Genomic DNA, 18,378 nt, shown 5'->3' with positions numbered 1-18,378 from the left:
TGTCTCACAGGTCTCTAAGGCTTTATCTTTGGTCAAACTGAATTCTCTCTGATCTTCAGAATGTGTACTTTCTATTAATCTATTTTCAAGATCACTGATTCTTTCTTCTGCCATCTCAAATCTTGCTGGTAAGCACATTTAGTGGATTTTTCATTTATCACTCTTTTCAACTCTAGAATTTGCATTTTTTCAAAATTTCTACTGTAGCTGTACTCAGATTCCCAATTTTTGAGTCATTATCACCACATTTTCCTTTAATTCTTTGAATATATTTATAATATCTGCTTTAAAGTCTCTGTCCCTTAATCTAATATCTGAGTTCACTCTAAGTCAGTTTCTACTTTTTGTTCTTCCCTCCAAGTATGTGTCACTCTTTCTTCTTTGCATGTCTCATAATTTTTTTGCTGAAAACTGGACATTTTAGATAACATCTTGTAGCAATGCTGGATTCTGATTTATTTTCCTCAGTTTTCTTTTAAACTAAGTTGCTTGGCCTCATACTGTGGAATCTGTCTCTTCCTGTGGCATGAGGCACCAATGTCTCTGCTCAATTTATTTTTAGCCTGACTTCCTAGGGTTGGCCCCATGTCTGCATAGGTTAGTGGTCAGCTGATGAAGAGGGCAGAGATTGTGCTCAAATAAATACCTTGAACCTTTAAAGCTTCCATCCTCTGCCAACCAATCTGTGAGTGTAGGCTGGGGAGAATATTCAAAATTGAGTGAGTTTTTTTTTTTAGTGAGGAATATTAGTCCTGAGCTAACATCTGTTCTCAATCCTCCTTTTTTTTATTTTGTGAGGAAGATCAGCCCTGAGCTAACATCTGCCAATCCTCCTCTTTTTTTTGCTGAGGAAGACTGGCCCTGGGCTAACATCCGTGCCCATCTTCCTCCACTTTATATGGGATGCCACCACAACATGGCTTGCCAAGCGGTGTGTCGGTGCATGCCCAGGATCTGGACCGGTGAACTCTGGGCCGCTGCAGCAGAGTGCGTGCACTCAACTGCTTGTGCCACTGGGCCGGCCCCTCAATCCTCCTCTTTTTGCTGAGGAAGATTAGCCCTGGGCTAACATCTGTGCCCATCTTCCTCTACTTTATGCGTGGGACGCTGCCACAGCATGGCTTGGTAAGCGGTGCATAGGTCCATGCCCGGGATCCAAACCTGCGAACCCCGGGCTGCCTAAGCGGAGTGCAAACTTAACCGTTACGCCACCGGGCCAGCCCTCAAAGTTCAGCCAGTTCTTAAGTCTCTCTGGTCTTCACTTTCTGATGGGATCTCTATGGTCTGTCCTGTATATGCCCATGTTTTAGTCAGCCAGAGATGTGTGAAGAACTTATCTAGTCCTTCTAAGAATCTCTGGTTTCCCGTGTCCTCATGTGACATTTCTGACTGGGTCACTCTTGCAACTTTAGGCTAGCAAAGTTGTAGGATTCTCTTGTTCATTTCCTAATGAAATGAACTTTTAGTTGACAAACCAAGGGTCTTTTTTCCTCTTCTCCAAACCAAGTCTGTCCTTTAAGCAGAAAAACTGATGACTTTCCCAGTCAGCCCCACGCTGGTCAAACTTCTATTCTTGCCAACAGCCTGGGAGCAGGAGTGATGAGTGCAGTCTTCAGCAAGAGGGTCACACAGTCCCCCTGTTCTTAACCAAAGTTCTGGCAAGAGCCATTTTTAAACATAAATACTACTCAATTTGTTGTCTACCCTTCGTCAATTTCCAGATCCCTAAAGTGGTCGCTTTTGACAATTTTTTCTTGTTGTGTATTTGATTTTTATGGAGAAGATTCACTGACTTCTTCATGAACCACAGCCGAAGTCCCTGCTATCCTAAATCTTTCTGAACACATTTAAGCACAGTTATTTTAAAGTTTGTCTCTGATAACTCCAACATCTGGAACCCCAAAGGGGAGATGGGGGAGGGTGTGTGTATGTCTATTTTTATTGTTTTTCTTTTTGTATTCAATGACACGTTTTTTCCTAATGAGCCGATTGTTTTTGATTGAGTGCAGACACTCAGCTTCACCTAATCGCAAATTCCCTCCTGGCAAATCCAATCCTAGAGCTCTGCTTACTTCTCTGGCTTCCCATTCTTACTTAGTTTTGGACATCTTAGTATTCCCTACTTTCTTGCCAGTGTGTCAGTGTATTCAAAAGGAATTTTTTTTTTTTGAGGAAGACTGGCCCTGCACTAACATCTGTTGCCAATCTTCCTCTTTTTTCTTTTTTCTCCCTGAAGCCCCAGTACATAGTTGTATATCAGAGTTGTAGCTCTTCTATGTGGGACGCCACCTCAGCATGGCTTGATGAGCGGTGAGTAGATCCATGCCCAGGATCCGAACCAGTGAACCCTGGGCTGCCAAAGCAGAACACGCCAACTTAACCGCTATGGCACAGGGCCAGCCCCTCAAAAGGAGTTTTTTAACCCTTATTTAACATTTTTAGTAGATTTCAGAGACAGAGGATCTGTTTGTGTTCCTAGCCCACCGTAATGCTTGGTATGAAGTCTCCATTTAGTCTCTTTACCATCTGTCTCCCAGCAGAGGATATGACAGTGGTTAAGAGAATAGGCCAGTATAGCCATGTGCCTGGTTCAAATCCCAGTTCGGTCAATCAGTAATCATGTATCCTTAGCTAAACTGCTTAACCTCTTTTTGTCACAGATTCCACAGAGAATTACGAGGAAGATTAAATATGCAAAGCTCACACAACAGTGCCTGCCAGCGCACTCAGTGAGAGCCTGCTGTGATGACACCAACGCTGACCACCACAACACACTGACCTGGTCTTGGACATCCTCATCACACAGCTCCAGCTGCATAATACGCTCAAAAGGTCGGAAGAGTGCTTCATTAAAGTGAAAATGAGGTGGCTCATTCCAGTCAGTGAGAACCTCTGTCAGTATATCATGGATGAAGGAAACAGCCTTCTGAGACACATGTCTTTCCTTATGGCAGGCAGCCTGCAAAATTCACCAGAGTGCAACACCATCAGGGGTTTTCCTAACCCTCCTCACTGTAGGGAGGTGGAGGCAGCAATTCTGTTGTAGCAAAAAAATTCCAGGAGATTAGTATCGATGAACAGCACACTGAATTGAATTTTTAATAATTTAACCAACTGATCAGACACAACTCCAATGTCACTTTAATGTTGCTGGAAAAATCAGAGTTTCTAGTAATTGTTTTTTCCTGTAACATGACAGTTTTCTGGGGTGGCACAGAACATGCTGCCTATAAGGACACCAGAACCTCATCTGGGAACTGCCCATGGTCTCCTTCTCAGCCGTGCCCAAACATGCGAAGGTCAGACTAGTCACCTGTCCCTTGGAAGGTGGGGCAACTGCAAGGCAAAGCTCTGACCGGCTCAGGGCTCCTTGTGCCCACGCCCTCAGCAGTCCCCTCACGCTGACCCTGGGCTTGGACGCGTCACCTGCTTTGGACAATGGAACGACAGCAAATACCATACAAGGAGAGAATTAAAAGGTAGTTCTGACTTGGGACCTGGTCTCTTCTTTCCTTGGAATCCTAAGAATGCCACGTGAACGAGCGTGGCTAGTCAGCTGGCCGGTGAGAGACCACGCAGAGAGGCCCGTTGGTCCAGCCTCCCCAGTCTAGGCTCTCATGCACCAGCTGACCACAGGTACACAAGTAAGGCCAGCTGAGCCTGGCCCAGACCAGAAGAACTGCCCAGCCAAGCCCAGCCTAAATTTCTGCCCCAGAGAATCTGGAGCTAAATAAATGGTTGCTGTTTTAAGTCACTAGGATTTTAGGGGTGGTTTATCATAGTGTAATAGATAATTGATACACTGTTTCTCTGTAACTAAGTTGTTTTCTACCCTCGTCCTTACTAGAATGTTCTCAGGTTAGCAAACTAAGTTCCCAAAAAATACTTTGTTTTATGACATATGGCTACCAGAGAAGCACTAAAGGACCATTAAGAATAGTTATCACTGCAAATCAGGGCAACAATTTTCCCTTCAACTCAGATGTAGCCAGTCATCATGTACTGAGATGCTGGGACAAAGTGTAACCCTATAATTTATCATAGGAACTGCCTTCCCTTGGAGAGTGAAAGGGGTCCTGGGATTAATTTTGTTGGGAAAACCAAGACGTATGGTTCCCCTACCTAGAAGGCACTGCCCAGAGTATTTAGCTATTAGAAAAGAGACACTAGCAGGAACAGAAGCCTGGTTACATTCATGTACAGAAATGAAGCTCCAGATGCAGGTTGATACCAGAGCATAAAGAACGAAAAACTGTCTGTAGGGCACCGAGCCACGTCACATAACTGCAGAGAAAGAGGGTCAGAGAGAAGCCAGGGCAGTGCTGCCCTTTGGGGCGATCCTTCAGATGCCATGATGTATAATCAGAGGACTATGATGTTTGTGACCAGGTGGCGGAGACCTTCTCCTTACTGTGGCCCCACCTGACTGGAGACCCCTGTGCTGGCTCTGCTGCTGGAGTCCCTGCGCTTCCCACGTCCAGGCGCTCACCTCCACCAGGTGCGGGGCCACAAGGCCCCAGCAGCGCATCACGTGGAGCAGGGGCCGCAATTTGCTCCGCACAATCCTCAGCATGGCATCCCCGAGGCGGAACAGGTGGAGGGCACTTTTTTGGTCTTGGGTGGATTTAATTTCTCCTGCAAGACAGGAGAGGAAGACCAGGTGGTTAACTCAGCAAGACCAGGGTCCACCTCTCCTGTCCACCAGTGCCCCCAATGTTGCCGTGACAAGTGTGAACAATGCCTGCTGATAAGGAGGAACGATCCAGTGGTTAGGGAGGAGGGCTGCAAAGTCAGACTGCTGGGCTGATCCTGGCTCCACCATTCAGAGGCCGGGTTACGCTGGGCCAGAGGTTTACCTCTCCAAATCTGCAGTTTCTCCCCGTGAAAGTGGGGACAATAGTACCTCCTTCTTAAAGTTCCTCTAAGGATTAAATGTGATGATACTCCTAAAGTGCTTACACAGAGCCTGGCCCATACTAACCGACCCACACTCATAGCTCCTGTCATTACTGTTGTCATCGCCATCTTTCACTGTCGTCATCCACTCCGTCAATCTTCAGTACCACCGCTGAAGCCCCTGCGAAGCAGGGCAGGCCCTTTGCTGCTCAGTCACCTGCCCTGCCCCGCTTCCGCAGAGTCCTTGCCTACTCTGACCTCTTGCACTTCTTTGCCTCTGTCACTTTAGCCTTCTCCACTCCCTTCTTCCTCGTGTCCTGTGGCTTCTCCTACACTGCCTATAAAATGCTGATCGTTATCAGGCTCTTCCAACCAGAATGTGCCTCTCTAATGAGTCCTGCCATATCAAATAAACTTCAAAATGACAGTAATAATAACGGTTGACATTTACTGAATGTTTACTCTGCATCAGACATCGTGCTGGTTCTTCGCATCTTTAACCACTTTAATTTTTAAAGCAAACTTGAAGAAGTAAATGTAATTATTGTCATTTGACAGATTAGAAAATTGAATGCCAGAAAGGTGAAATGACCTAAGATGACGCAGCTGGTAAGTGGTGAACACAGCATTTTAACTCATATCTGACTTATTCCAAAGCCAATGCTTCCTCCTCCTAGGTCTGCTGCCTCTTCCTGACCCTGCTCGTTGCTTTTTGTGAGCTCAGGGCCTGCTGATTTCTCCCATGCGAAAGCCTTTGAAGGTTGACCCTGGGGCTCAGAGATGCTCTGGAAGTGTGCTGGGTCAAGGAGGATGACATTATATAGCTAAGGTTTTAAAGTCTACTAAAAACTAGTGGGGTAAGGACTGTGTTTCTCAAATCAGAATCTGCAGTAAGGATCAAAAGGCCAAATATATTACACTTAGAACTTCAGGTTCCTAACCACGGAGGGGACCTCAGAGAAGTTGTACAATCCAACCTGCCACCCTGGTGGGTCCCAAGCATGTGGCTCTGTGCCTCTGCCTGAACTCACAGGGATAGGTGCTCACTGCTTCAGCACAACCCTGGCTGTTGAGGGACAGCTGCACTTGAGCCCAGCATGTGGCTCCGTGCCACCCATCTGGGACCCCGGGCAACTCAGTACAGCTCTGCTCCCTCTCCCACAGGCTGGCCTTCCAGAGGGCCTTTCCTCTTCCCCTGCCTCGTCAGCGAAGACAGTGATACTGACCCATCATTAAAGGGATATGCCCCGACAGCAGTTCTCCTAAGAGTGGCATGAGGCTTCTGTTGATCCTTGCATTTTTCTCTCCCACCTGTCCCTTTTGGAATCAATAGCCGATTCTGTAAGCTGGCTGGACAGAGGTGAGTGGGGTGGTTTGTGATATGAAGAAGGGCTCCCACCCTCATGTGAAGCTGTCTGCACCCTGAGTGGCCAGTTTCTACATGACAAGCACTAAACTGCGTAGAACCACCCAGTGCAGCTGCAGTGTAACAGCGGCAGCAGGGGCAGCAGCAACACTTCCATCCACAAGAATAACACCGCCCCCACCCATCACGCTCTAAAAGGATGACAAATCTGCCCTTGAACTCAGCTCAGTGGCCGTATGCGAAGGGAACGTGGATTCAGTCTTCAGGCTGCTGGTGTCAGGGTCTGGGCTGTTTCCTCCTAACCTTGTGGCACAGTTTCTCAGGGAAAGAATTACCTGGCATTGCCAGAGAGTAATCAACTGTATCTGTGACAGAATGGAAAAGCTGTGCCTGTGATGCTTTCTTCAGCTGGTAAAGAAAACCTCCCAAAGCCATTAGGTTTAACTTATCCGTAGCGTCTTCAAAGAGCCTGGATGAAACAAAAAGATTTGTTACTTGGAAACAATTCAGCAAAGTCCTTGTGGCAGAATGATTATGGTAATTTTGTTAGTAGTGATTAATGAGAATGTGTAAACACTGTAAAGAAATGCACGGTATTATTTTGTCTATAATTACTAGGTATAAATCTGCTCTAACTACGAGATTTTAATCTGCAGGGCACAGACCACGTTTAAAAAAAAATCTTTGTATCCTCATGGCCCAGCTCACCCATGGTAGGCACTCACAAAATGTTTGGAAAGAAGTTGAAAGATGGCAAAGAATTGCTCCCAGAACCTGAATAACTGAGACTGGAATCCTTAGAATTAGCTTCAGTTTCATAAGCTATATTAAAGAAAAACCCAGCAAGTTAATCAAGGCTTTTGTTGGGCTACAACTGATGAGAATAATGCTGGGCTTGGCTCTGAGGAGGATACACAAGCCCAGCAAAGAGATCCTGTAAGCCCCCCGAGGGCAGCCCCTCTGACTCAGGCACCTGGAGCCCTGACGTGTGGAAGCTCAGGTGTCCACTCCTAACATCATGGGCCTTGTGGGTTCTTTTTGTTTCCCACTAGGCTGGGCGCACAAATTTCCAGAGTTCAGGAGGAGGACTTAGAGGGGGACCCGAGGCTCCCCGGAACCCGAGTGTTGAGACCAAGGACCACTTCATGTGGCCTCATGAGGAGTGAGGCGAGCAGCCTTCCGCTGCTCGTGGGTCACCCGCTGCTGCCTCCCAAATCTGTGGTGACACCACAGGGGCAAGCAGCCCTGTGGGGTGCCACACACTGGGCAAGGGAGAGTGTCTAATAGAGACTGAACAAGACGGGAATCGGTGGATTAATCATTCTCAAATTACTGAAACAAAAACATTTTTCTTGCTGTTTTATAATTCCAATTTAACTCCATTTGGTCTCTGGGTCCCACTGCCTGTTTCTTCTCCCTCTTTCCCAGGAGGAAGACAGTGTGGCTACCACATCTCCCTGACACCACTGGCCAGATTCCGAAAGGCCTTCATACCACCTCGCTGGGTGAGCAGGGAAGGGATTACCGCAGTCAGCCTGCACGTGCCGCGTAAGCAGACTGAGAGCTGAGTCTCGGGGCAGCGATGTACAGACGTGTACTGAGGTCTTCCGGGCCCCAGCCAGCGACTGCTCCTCCCACATCCCCACCGCCTGCTGTCCCCCGGGGTGAGCCCTCGGGAACCTGTGCTGGGGGCCCGGGGGACGACCACCACGTGTGGAGAGTGACGTGAGGTGGCACCATGTGTGACTGGAGACTAAAAGCACTCTCAACACCAAGAAGTGTCATCAAACAGCTGCGGTACTGTCGATTTTTCCCTCTCAACCTTAATATGGTTGCTGGGCATCATTTCATAACATATCATACTCTTGGATTTTAAAATATTAATTATCAAAACACACTGGATTTTTACTATTTGCCAAGTTCTGTCTTAAGTGCTTCCAGTGTACTAACTAATTTAACTTCTCGGCTACCCTGTGAGAGAGTCACGTTATGACCCTATTTTTTTTTCTTTTTTGTGAGGACGATTAGTGCTGAGCTAACATCCGTTGCCAATCCTCCTCTTTTTGCTGAGGAAGACTGGCCCTGGGCTAACATCCGTGCCCATCTGCCTCTACTTTATATGGGACGTCGCCACAGCATGGCTGGACAGTGGTGTGTCGGTCCGCACCTGGGATCCAAACCTGCGAACCCCGGTCCACCAAAGTGGAGCGCTCGAACTTAATGACTACACCACCAGGCCGGCCCCATGACCCTATTTCACGATGAAGAAATCAGGGCCCAGGGAGGTGGAGGTGCCTGACGTCAGGGAGTAAGTGCATAGCTTTAACCCCGGGCAAATGCCTCCAGAGCCTACTGTCCCGTCATCAGACAATAGCTCACTCTAAGTGTGGGGTGTGGTGAGAGACAGAGCACGTTTGAAAAAAAATCAAGAGGTTTAAATGACTGGCTGACACATCAAGTTGTGCTGGGCGTGATCTGAGACCAGAGGAGCTGGATGTGGTGCCGCCAGGAGGTGAGGGGAGAACGGTGCGCACCTGTCGGCCTGGGTGGACAGCGTGAGCACGACCTTGGCGGCACTGCTCCCGGTCATGAGGCTTCCGCCGCGGAAGTCAGAGGCCCGGCCCCGGCTGCCTTCCCTGATGAGCTCTTGGATGGACAGAGGCTGGATGACTGGGGTCGTGCTCAGCGAGCTCTCCTGCTCCAGGCTCTGCTCCAGGGAGGCGCCCTCACATTGCGGGGCCCCAAGGAGCTCAGAGCCCCCAGGTGCCTTCTGGGGCTGGCTGATGGTCAGGGGGGGCTGAGAGGTGCCGTCGCTGAAGTGGGTGTGCTCCAGCATGCCCACGTACTCACAGACCCTAGAGAGAGCCACAGACAAGCAGCCATTAAGAGCTGCAGCCCTGCCAGGCCAGCTCTGCAACCCAGGGAGACACAAAGCACATTCAGCCAGCTCTGCAGTCCCCCCCATCTTCCTCCTTCCTCCTGTCACAGCCACATCTCCCTCTCTCACCCTCTCTCCCCTCACTATACATATTTTTTGAGTTGGACCAGACAGGCTGGAATTGGGCAAGGATCCTCGATTCACTTGCCACGAGCTGGGAGAAAGGTGGGTAATGAAGCCCTGTCCATCCAGTTCCGCCCTGGACAGCTTACAGCTCATCTGGACTTTGGCTGTTTGAGCAGTTTTCCCAAGGGGCCCTCTCTCCTCTCTCTGGAGCTCTGATTAGGACTTGGGGAGCGTTTCCTTACTCTGAGACCCCAGAATGAGTGTGCACTTGGCTGATAGGCCCTCCGGCCACAGTGGGCCCCACTCCAGGCTTTGCCCAGCCACGTCCTGCCCGGTCCCGACAGCTCCACGTAAGCAATGCTGGGAGGGGGTGGGGTGGTCTCCTGACCGTGGCAAACACAGGGAAGGGTCACAACACACAGAACAGCCGCCAGCTTCCAACAAGCTGGGATGAAGACGGCTCGGCCGGAAAACGCCCAGTTCCCCTAAAGACCAGCCTGGAAACTCCACTCTGATAGTCTAGCATCAAGTTTCCGATTCCAGGTAAATTGTCTGGATACAATTTAAGTCATTTTCTTTTCCCCATTTTGCCTGTGAGAGCAACGCAGAGCCTCCACATTAAACCCATTCTGCTCCCGGCTGATTCATCCCGGCTTTTTCATGTGTCCCTCTCAAGGCGGGTTTTTCAACCCATGAATGATCTGCACACTTTTCTCTTTGAAACTGGACAAACACTCACAGCTGTATTTGCTTTGAGGAGGTTAAACTGAACCCAGATCCGGCTGGTGCCCTGGGCAAGATCCGGACGCCCAAGCCCTGCCATGGGCCATGACCCTGCTCCCCACTGCCCCACCGCTGCTCTGACGGGACTGAGGCATCAGGCGTGTGCCAAGGGGGAGTTTAAGAAACAGCCCGGCACCGCCCTGTGCCCGCGCCGTGGGCAGTTCCTCCGTCCCAGGCCCGCCTCAATGCCAATGCCTGGAGAGATGAGCTGTTCGTCTCAGTCGTGGGAGGACTGTGGAGCTATCGCTGTGTTCTCATCTTACGAGGCTGTGCACTGTGCAGCAGACTGGGGCGGGGTCCCGTCGGGCACCTGAACACGTGCGGCCAGCAGTCGGGGTTGTGGCTTCCCATCTCCAGGCCCACACTGAGGATGGCGTCCATGCACAAGACGTGGGCTGTGTGCAGCCATACCCCCTGCAGCTTCCCGATCTGCTCCAGCTTCTGCTCCACTTTGAGTTTCACTGTGCCAGAAAGACACCATTAACATAACAGCCAAGAAGGAGACAGAGAGGGAGAGAGGATGAAAAGGAAAGAACGTGCTGTGGTGCGGGCAGAAGGTGAGCAGGTGTCACTGGGTGCCACTGGCAGCAAGTTCCTCAATGTAGGTCCCCATGGTTCATCATGCAAACTACCAGCCCCCAGGCCCACAGACACTGGTGACCCCGGCTCTGCGGCTTCTGAAGTCGGATGGATCCTGAGCTGGCAGGCATGGTTCCTCCAGGCCCACCCATGGGTTCTGGGTCACTCACAGCAGCGAGGATGGGCTTCACCTGCTGACCCCAGCTACAGCCACCTGTGCCCACAGCCCCCCTGCCGGTGCACTCAAATGGATGATAAGAAAGAATTCCCGGCAGCCTGCAAGTTCTCTCTGAGGTTTATGTAGTGTTATGTGTTCATGATGATGACCATCTAAACCTGTGCATGTACACCGAGTGCCACGATGACTGCTCTGTAACTGAAAATCACCACACCATTTTACTGCGAGTTTACATTTATATTTGTGATCTTCAAATAACACCTTTTCATTGTGATGACTAATGAGAAAGGATGCAGAAGGTGACTTAAGATGTCAACTACGCACACTGCCAAGGCAAGGCCAAATGACAACATCCCCCATGAGTAAGGTTTCAAGTCACTGGAGGATGAGTCTGGTGGGATAACTGAGAGATGGTCCAGAACCCAGAACGACAGTATGCTCCCTACTGAGGAAGCTGAACCATATTCTTGTTTAGGGGCAAACTGATTTTTAGCAAAGCATCATTTGTCTCATGGATGTGATATTGATTTTTTAAAAATTTGTACGTAATTTAAATATTATGGTTTTATAACTTTTTAAGAACTTTAAATGTAGGAATTTTTATGTAATTTGTGGTTGTATATATTAAGTAAAACTGTGATGCCCTTTTTTCAGTTAACACTGGGGATCTGAGAGCTGCTTTCACACGAATCTCTATATACTACTCAAGTTTGAGGAACACTGACTTACCCCGTTTTTCTCAGCTAACAATGCGCCAGCTGTTTCTGCACCTGGCTTACTTGATACACAGAGGTAGTACGAACTGGACCAGGCCTCCCATTTCTCCTTTTGTTCACTGCCTGCCACTTACCTCCATTGCTATTAGGAAGGCGATTCTCTTTCCTTACGTCTAGATAATCATCCGCTTCATTGACTGACTGATTTTAACAAGTTAAAAATCCTTTCTTTCCTGAGTTCACAAAGCTCAGGCTTTTCCCTGACAAGAGCACAGTGTTCCTGAGCTTCCTCTCAGGGACTCCCTCCATCTGTTTCATTTCCCCACTCAGAAAACTGGCCATTCTGCGTGCGCAACCATAACCTGAGGGTCCTCAAATGTGCCCTCTGTGAAGTGCCAAAGCCAGTGGCCAGATGATGACCGAGAGGGACGAGCTCGGCCAGGTGGGCCTCTGGTGTCCTACAGGACTCCTGTTAGCAGCCGAGAGCCCTTTCCTGGCGGCCAGCGGCCAGTATACTTCCTGTGGCCAGAGGGATCTCCTGTAAGCACTCTGCAGGGTCGGCCATGTAGAAGAGACCCAAGCCTATGCCCCAGCAGATCTCGTGATCAGCGGTAAACATACGCTGTGTCTCACCCCCGGAATGGGATGAGTGTCTGCCTGCACGTGCAGATGTGTGCACACGGGCCCCTCAGCTGCTACCTTGTGCTATGGCGTCACTGGGTTCCTGGGCTTCCTTTTCCTCCTTCTCCTCCTGGACACAGGAGGCCGCTGCCATCTGGGCAAGGGCTGAGGCACAGTTAGCTGCAACTCCTGTGGAGAGGACAAACGGCTGCCCTTAGCCGAGTCTGTTCTCTGATCGTTCCCCGAATAGAGCCCCTTCTACAGGGCCTGTTTCCCAAGAGGGCCACTCGCACGTGCTCCTCGGGACACCCCTCAGGCCCCAGTCAGGGACACTGCTCTGGCCCCACCTAGCGCACAGCTCAGCCGTGAGGCTTTCCGCAGCCCGTCAAGGCTCATGCAGATCGCGTCGCGCTCTTTGTGGTTCTGCTCTTTGATGCCTTCCGCTCCCAGGATGAAGGCCAGGCCTTTGGAGCTCCCTGCCATTCGGCCAGTCAGGGGGGTTGACAAAGTATCGATCAGGTTCTTCCAGCAGCCGACCAGAATATAGCGAGCAAACGCCACACCTAGAACAGGAAGGGGCGTGGGTCACTTTCTGGAGACCAAACAGCCTGGCAATGAACATGGGTTAGTGACCGTCAGATCAGCAGTACCGATTTGTACACAATGCCACTACAGGAAGTATAATTTAATGGATTATACTGGACTGTGTTTCACTTTGTGCTTATAAATAACGAATGTTGTATCACCAGCAACATGATGTTAAATAACTCCATTGGGCACTTCTTCTGCCAAGACAAAACCTTGATTCGTTTATGTCAGCACAGAAAGCACCACAGAGGAATTCAGTTGCTGGTAACACAGGCGACATCTGCGTGTCCACTACCTGCCACGGTGGGGTCATCGATTCTCCGCGCCTGGGTGAAAGGAGACTCTGCAGAAGCCGAGGCCATCAGCTGGCCCCCAATCGCACTGCTCTCTAAGCCATCAATATCTGTCGAGGAAAAAGAGCAGCGTTTTCCTTGATTAGAACACTCCAGTCAAAAAAAACGGCCACCACAATATTCATTTTTCTCCAGCAAATATCCATTGGATCTTATTATGTACCAAGTAGGTAGCAACCTTTTATCAGAATATTAAAAATTTTGTTTTATTCATTCAGTATAGTTTTCTTTCATTGCTAGAGCATTTTTCTATTAGGTTGTTGTATATTTTTTATTTGAAAAAATAAAGATAAACTCTGCTATCTCTGTTGTTAGAAAATCTATTGATTTAGAATATTTTGATCTTTGAATACAGTCATGCACCACAAATTGATGTTTCGGTCAATGATGGACCACAGATATGACGGTGGTCCCATAAGATTAGTACCATAGAGCCTAGGTGTGTAGTAGGCTGTACCATTTAGGTTTGTGTAAGTACACTCTGTGATGTTCGCACAAAGACAAAATCACCTAATGACGCATTTCTCAGAATGTGTCCCCATCGTTAAGCGATGCATGACTCTACTCCCTTTTATTCAAAACCATGCATTATTCCGAGATTTTATATGTTACCCTAGGATTGCCCTAACATGGATTTCTCTTTCAGATTTTCCTCATAAGAAGTAAGAAGAGGATAAGCCTCTTTGGTCAGATAATTGTATAATCTGATTCCAAAGTACAGTAGTCCCCCTTTATCAGTGGTTTCAGTTACCCATGGTCAGTTGTGGTCCAAAAATATTAAATGCAAAATTCCAGAAATAAACAATTTATAAATTTTAAATTGTGCGCCATTCTGAGTTGCGTGATGAAATCTTGCACATTCCTGTTCCGTCCCACCCGATAGGTGAATCATCCCTTTGTCCAGAGGATCCACACTGTACATGCTACTATATATAGTCACTTAGTAGGATCTCGTTATCATATCGACTGTCAGGCATGGCAGTGCTTATGTTAAGTCACCCTTATTTTACTTAATAATGGCCCCAAAGCACAAGAGCAGTGATGCTGGCGATTCGGATATGCCAACGAGAAGTTACTGTTGTTAATCTCTTACTGTGCCTAATTTATAAATTAAACTTTATCATAGGTGTGTAGGCATAGGAGAAAACACAATATATTTAGGGTTTGGTACTAGCTGTGGTTTCAGGCATCCACTGGGGGTTTTGGAAAGTATTTCCTGCGGATAACGGGGGATTACTGTACAATAATAATACCTTAATAATAATACCTTACAATTTTCAAAGTGTTTTCACATAACATTTTTTTCATTAGATCTTCCCAACAACTCCAAGTAGGTGGGCAGGGTAGGCATTATTTTTCCTGTTTCACAGAGGAGGAAACAAATATTCAAAGTAGGTAAGTTGCCCAAGGCCATGAGGCTGCTAAAAGAAGGAATCAGGCTTAGTATTCATGTCTTCTAACTCCCATCCAGGCACCTTGCCTGACACCATACTCTAGCTCAATACCTGATCCTAATTTACCTTGTTTAAATTTTTGTTAAAACAAACCCTCATCTATGGAATTAGCTCAGTGAACTGCTCCTTACCACGCTGGCAAGAAGAGACTCGCCCGGGGTTGAGAAGCCTGGGCTTCAGCCTTGGCTCTGAATTACGTAGCCTTGTAGCCCTGGGCCAAGCACTCCATGCTCTGGGCCCTGAATTCCTCAGTATAAAGGAAATAACCACTGGAGAAGGGGCCATGGAGTCGAGGCAGATGTACTTGAATGCAACACAGGGAGGGAACGTGAAAAGAGAGCAGCATGAGTCTACTCCTCGACCCCAGAACTTCACCCTCATCCCCACAGGGTGAGACTTGGTTGCACGTGTTTGAAAATTATTTCATTATATCTTTGATTCTTACAGTAACTCCAAGAAGCCTAGAGACTTCCAGCAACCTATCTCTTTGAAAGTTGCCAAGAGAGCAGATCTTAAAAGTTCTCATCACAAGAAAAAAAATTGTAACAGGGTCTGGCCAGGTGGTATAGCAGTTAAGTTCTCGTGCTCCACATTGGCAGCCCAGGGTTCGAAGGTTCGGATCCTAGGCACGGACTGAGGCACCACTTGTCAAGCCAGGCTGTGGCAGCATCCCACATAAACTAGAGGAAGAGGGGTACGGATGTTAGCCCAGGGCCAGTCTTCTTCAGCAAAAAGAGGAGGATTGGCAATGGATGTTAGCTCAGGGCTATTCTTCCTCACCAAACAAACAAACAAAATTGTAACTATGTGAGGTGATTGACATTAACTAAACTTATTGTGGTGATCATTTTGCAATATATACATATGTCACATTGTTATGTTGTATACCCTGGACTAATACAATGTTAAATGTCAATTATATCTCAATAAAACTGGGGAAAAAAAGCAGGGTGAACTCTATACGGCTACTAAAGTGGGAACAGACCAGTTTCATGGAAATTAATTTGACTTATGGTCAAATGGTCTAATGACATTCACCAGAAATTGCCATTTATCAAAGCTATAATGTTTCCTATGTGCTAGGTAAAGGACTGATGAATTCGAGTAGTGTAAAGTCAATCTGAGCGCTAATTCCACGGTTCTACAGAACACCTTGTCATGACACCAGGAATGGCCACAGTGAGCACAGTGCTGATGAGGAGACCACTGCCACTGCTTTCTCAGGCACATAACGAAAAGATCAGATGGAAGTTTCTAAGCCCTGGGTTAACTGCTGCTCAAATTCACTCGTCACTTCACACCTGGAATTCGCTACAAAGAATCATAGGACCCTATTTTGTTGAATTCTTATGAAAAGCCTATGTTTTTCTATCATTAGTCTCAAGTTAGATGACTTTCCTACGGACGCAGCAATTGCGCTTACTCTTCCATTATAAAAGAGAGGGCCAATTAACGTGATGACCGATGAATATGGCTACCGTGAATAGCCTTTATTTCTTCTTTTTTACATCTACTGAATGACTCCTTTTACTAAGGTTCAGGTAAGAGAGTCATGGAGATCAATTCTGCCACAAACTATGGTATGTGAAAATTAAAGCTGGCACATTTAGGATCCTCATCCAAATTCCAAGGCACTTATAAGGTCTGGGCAGTACCTTCGATCCCTACCTTAGGGAGTTTGTGAAGACAGATGGGAACCAAGCCTTGCTTACAGGTAGACTGCGTTAAGTGTCTCACACATTTATGGACTCCTCTTTTTCAAACGGATGTAAATGTTACAGGGTTAATAAAACACAAAGTGGTCACCTGTTCAGTGATCCTGACCCCCAGGGCCTGGAACCCAGTCTTGCTTCTCCCAATTCCATCCTGGTTCTGGAACCAGGACTCCGAGCGCCAAACAATGGCCAGGACTCTGCCTGCTGTGAACACACTTCCTGGATGTCTTCACTCCCTGCCTGACTCCTAAACAGTGCCTCACCCTGAACGCCTCATGGTCGGGTTCCACCTGGCACTTTATAATGTCCACCTTTGTAAGAGCCTCCGAGACCAACCCCAGGCAACAGAACGTACCCTCTGGATAACAGACTCTGCCTCCCCGCTGGAGCCTCCAGCCCAGTCCTGTTCCTGCCAGCGTGCCTGGCGCAGAGCTGTGTGTGGACATGTGGTGGCCGAGGCACCGAGAGGACAGGCGGAGGGCTGTGCTCTACAGAAGCTGCCAGCTGAGCCAAGAGAGGAGATCTCTCAAATCAGAGACCAGTCCTGCAACCCAGATCAAACAAGGACAGGCTACTGATGACCATACCAAAGTCTTGAGCATCTGACATCACAGTTAGGCCACAAAAAGCCATGAATGGCTGTTTTGCCAAAAAAAATTGCTTCATGGCCACACTCCATCCTGCTCTCTATGCTTTCATGTGAACTTCTAATAGTTAAATAGGATTTTAAACACTCTGGACACTGAAGACAAAGATGCAGGGCAACTGTTTGGTATTATTTTAAATTCTGGAGCAGCTGAGAAGGGAAGGGAGGCCCTCTGAGATGGACAGGAATGGGAATGAAGCCAAGTTGAAAATCAATCATTTTACATTACTGGCAAATTCCCAGAAGCACTGAACGACAGAGGGTATCTACTGACACGTGTGAGTTTCGAGGAATAAGTCTGGGCTTCGCGTCCAGAGAGCACTTCATATGCCCAAAGAGGCCTACAGTTTTACACCAACAGACTCAGGTGCTAAATAACTCCTAATCTAATGGGGCAGAGTGAGCCCTGCAGGGTCTCACATGGAAAAGAGACAGAAAGGTCCTATGAGGGACTTCATGACACTTCCTGGAACTGTCACCCACGGTCAGGGAAGCTTTGTGGGTCTGTTTCAAGGTCTGCCTGACACACTGCTGCTTCTCTGAAAGGGGCTGTGAAGCGTGAGCACCCCACCCCGAGTGCTGTGGAGCCGAGAATGGGCCACTGACCGGTCAACATGGTGATGAGGGGAAGGCTGTTATCCTCAGGGCTGCCCCAGTAGCCAGCTTCTCCCAGCATGTTTCTGTCGAGCACCTGCTGGTAGAGTTCCTCAATCCAGGCCTGGGAGAAGACCATCAGTGCCCCGCTGGTCTGGAACTGCTTCAGGAACTCTTTCTACAGAGACAGCACACGAGAAGGGACCAAATGCCACCCCTGCAAACAAATGGGCTCCTTTCCTCTCCACTCTGCATGCCCTAACTGAGGCAAGGCTTATAGAAAACAAAACCTTGTTGACTGGGCATAGGGCTGGCGAGGGGAGGGGACACTGAAGTGAAGAATTCTAAACTCCATGGAGTTCCTTTCACTTGTGACATCTTTTTAAGGAACCTGTAGAAGGATGAGGGAAACTACACTTTATACTTTCACTCTGAGGTGTGGGAGGATTAGACACTGCTCAGAAATCTTGAACAGAGCGGTGTCTTCTCACTGTCCCAAGGGCAGCGGAGAGGGAATGCGCTCCCTGAAAGAACGCACATGTTTCTAGAGACACTTGACTCACATTCCTGAAGCCACCACTCACTCTTGGGAGTCAGCAGTTTATTAAGCAAACGAGCAACTGCTGTTTCCCTTCCTGCAGCTCCCTGGATTTAGGCTCACGGACTGATATTAGGGCACACTGCGGGGCGGCTGGCTCAGGCAAGGGAGCCACGCCCCAGGCATCACATCCTGCTCCCTCCACACCTTACTGGAGGTGCTCTGTTATCCACACTGGAAGCTTAGCTCTGGGTCACGAGTAGGTTGGGTACATTTTGGGACGTAATGAAGAGTTTTTGTAACAGCATGCCCTCATTTTTAGGAAAGGGGACCATTCCCTGTATATC

The 18,378-nt window shown here is 48.2% G+C and overlaps 1 protein-coding gene across 4 annotated transcripts in view; it reads right to left on the bottom strand.

The window, feature by feature from the left end:
* Positions 1-18,378, bottom strand: part of ARFGEF3 (ARFGEF family member 3) — a 165,581-nt gene that overhangs the window by 41,196 nt on the left and 106,007 nt on the right. For all 4 annotated transcript variants that reach the window (XM_087444176.1, XM_087444178.1, XM_087444179.1 and 1 more), the window contains 9 exons: positions 17,506-17,671; positions 13,027-13,134; positions 12,491-12,706; positions 12,222-12,332; positions 10,360-10,510; positions 8,797-9,117; positions 6,598-6,731; positions 4,490-4,635; positions 2,780-2,959 (listed from right to left, as the gene is read on the bottom strand). In XM_087444176.1, the coding sequence (XP_087300302.1) occupies positions 2,780-2,959; positions 4,490-4,635; positions 6,598-6,731; positions 8,797-9,117; positions 10,360-10,510; positions 12,222-12,332; positions 12,491-12,706; positions 13,027-13,134; positions 17,506-17,671 (1,533 nt within the window). The remainder of the gene's footprint in view (positions 1-2,779; positions 2,960-4,489; positions 4,636-6,597; positions 6,732-8,796; positions 9,118-10,359; positions 10,511-12,221; positions 12,333-12,490; positions 12,707-13,026; positions 13,135-17,505; positions 17,672-18,378) is intronic.

Source organism: Ceratotherium simum, chromosome 19 (assembly GCF_057802395.1).
Source record: "Ceratotherium simum simum isolate JZ-2026a chromosome 19, ASM5780239v1, whole genome shotgun sequence".
Lineage (NCBI taxonomy): Eukaryota > Metazoa > Chordata > Mammalia > Perissodactyla > Rhinocerotidae > Ceratotherium > Ceratotherium simum.
This window is presented reverse-complemented; position numbering and strand designations above follow the sequence as displayed.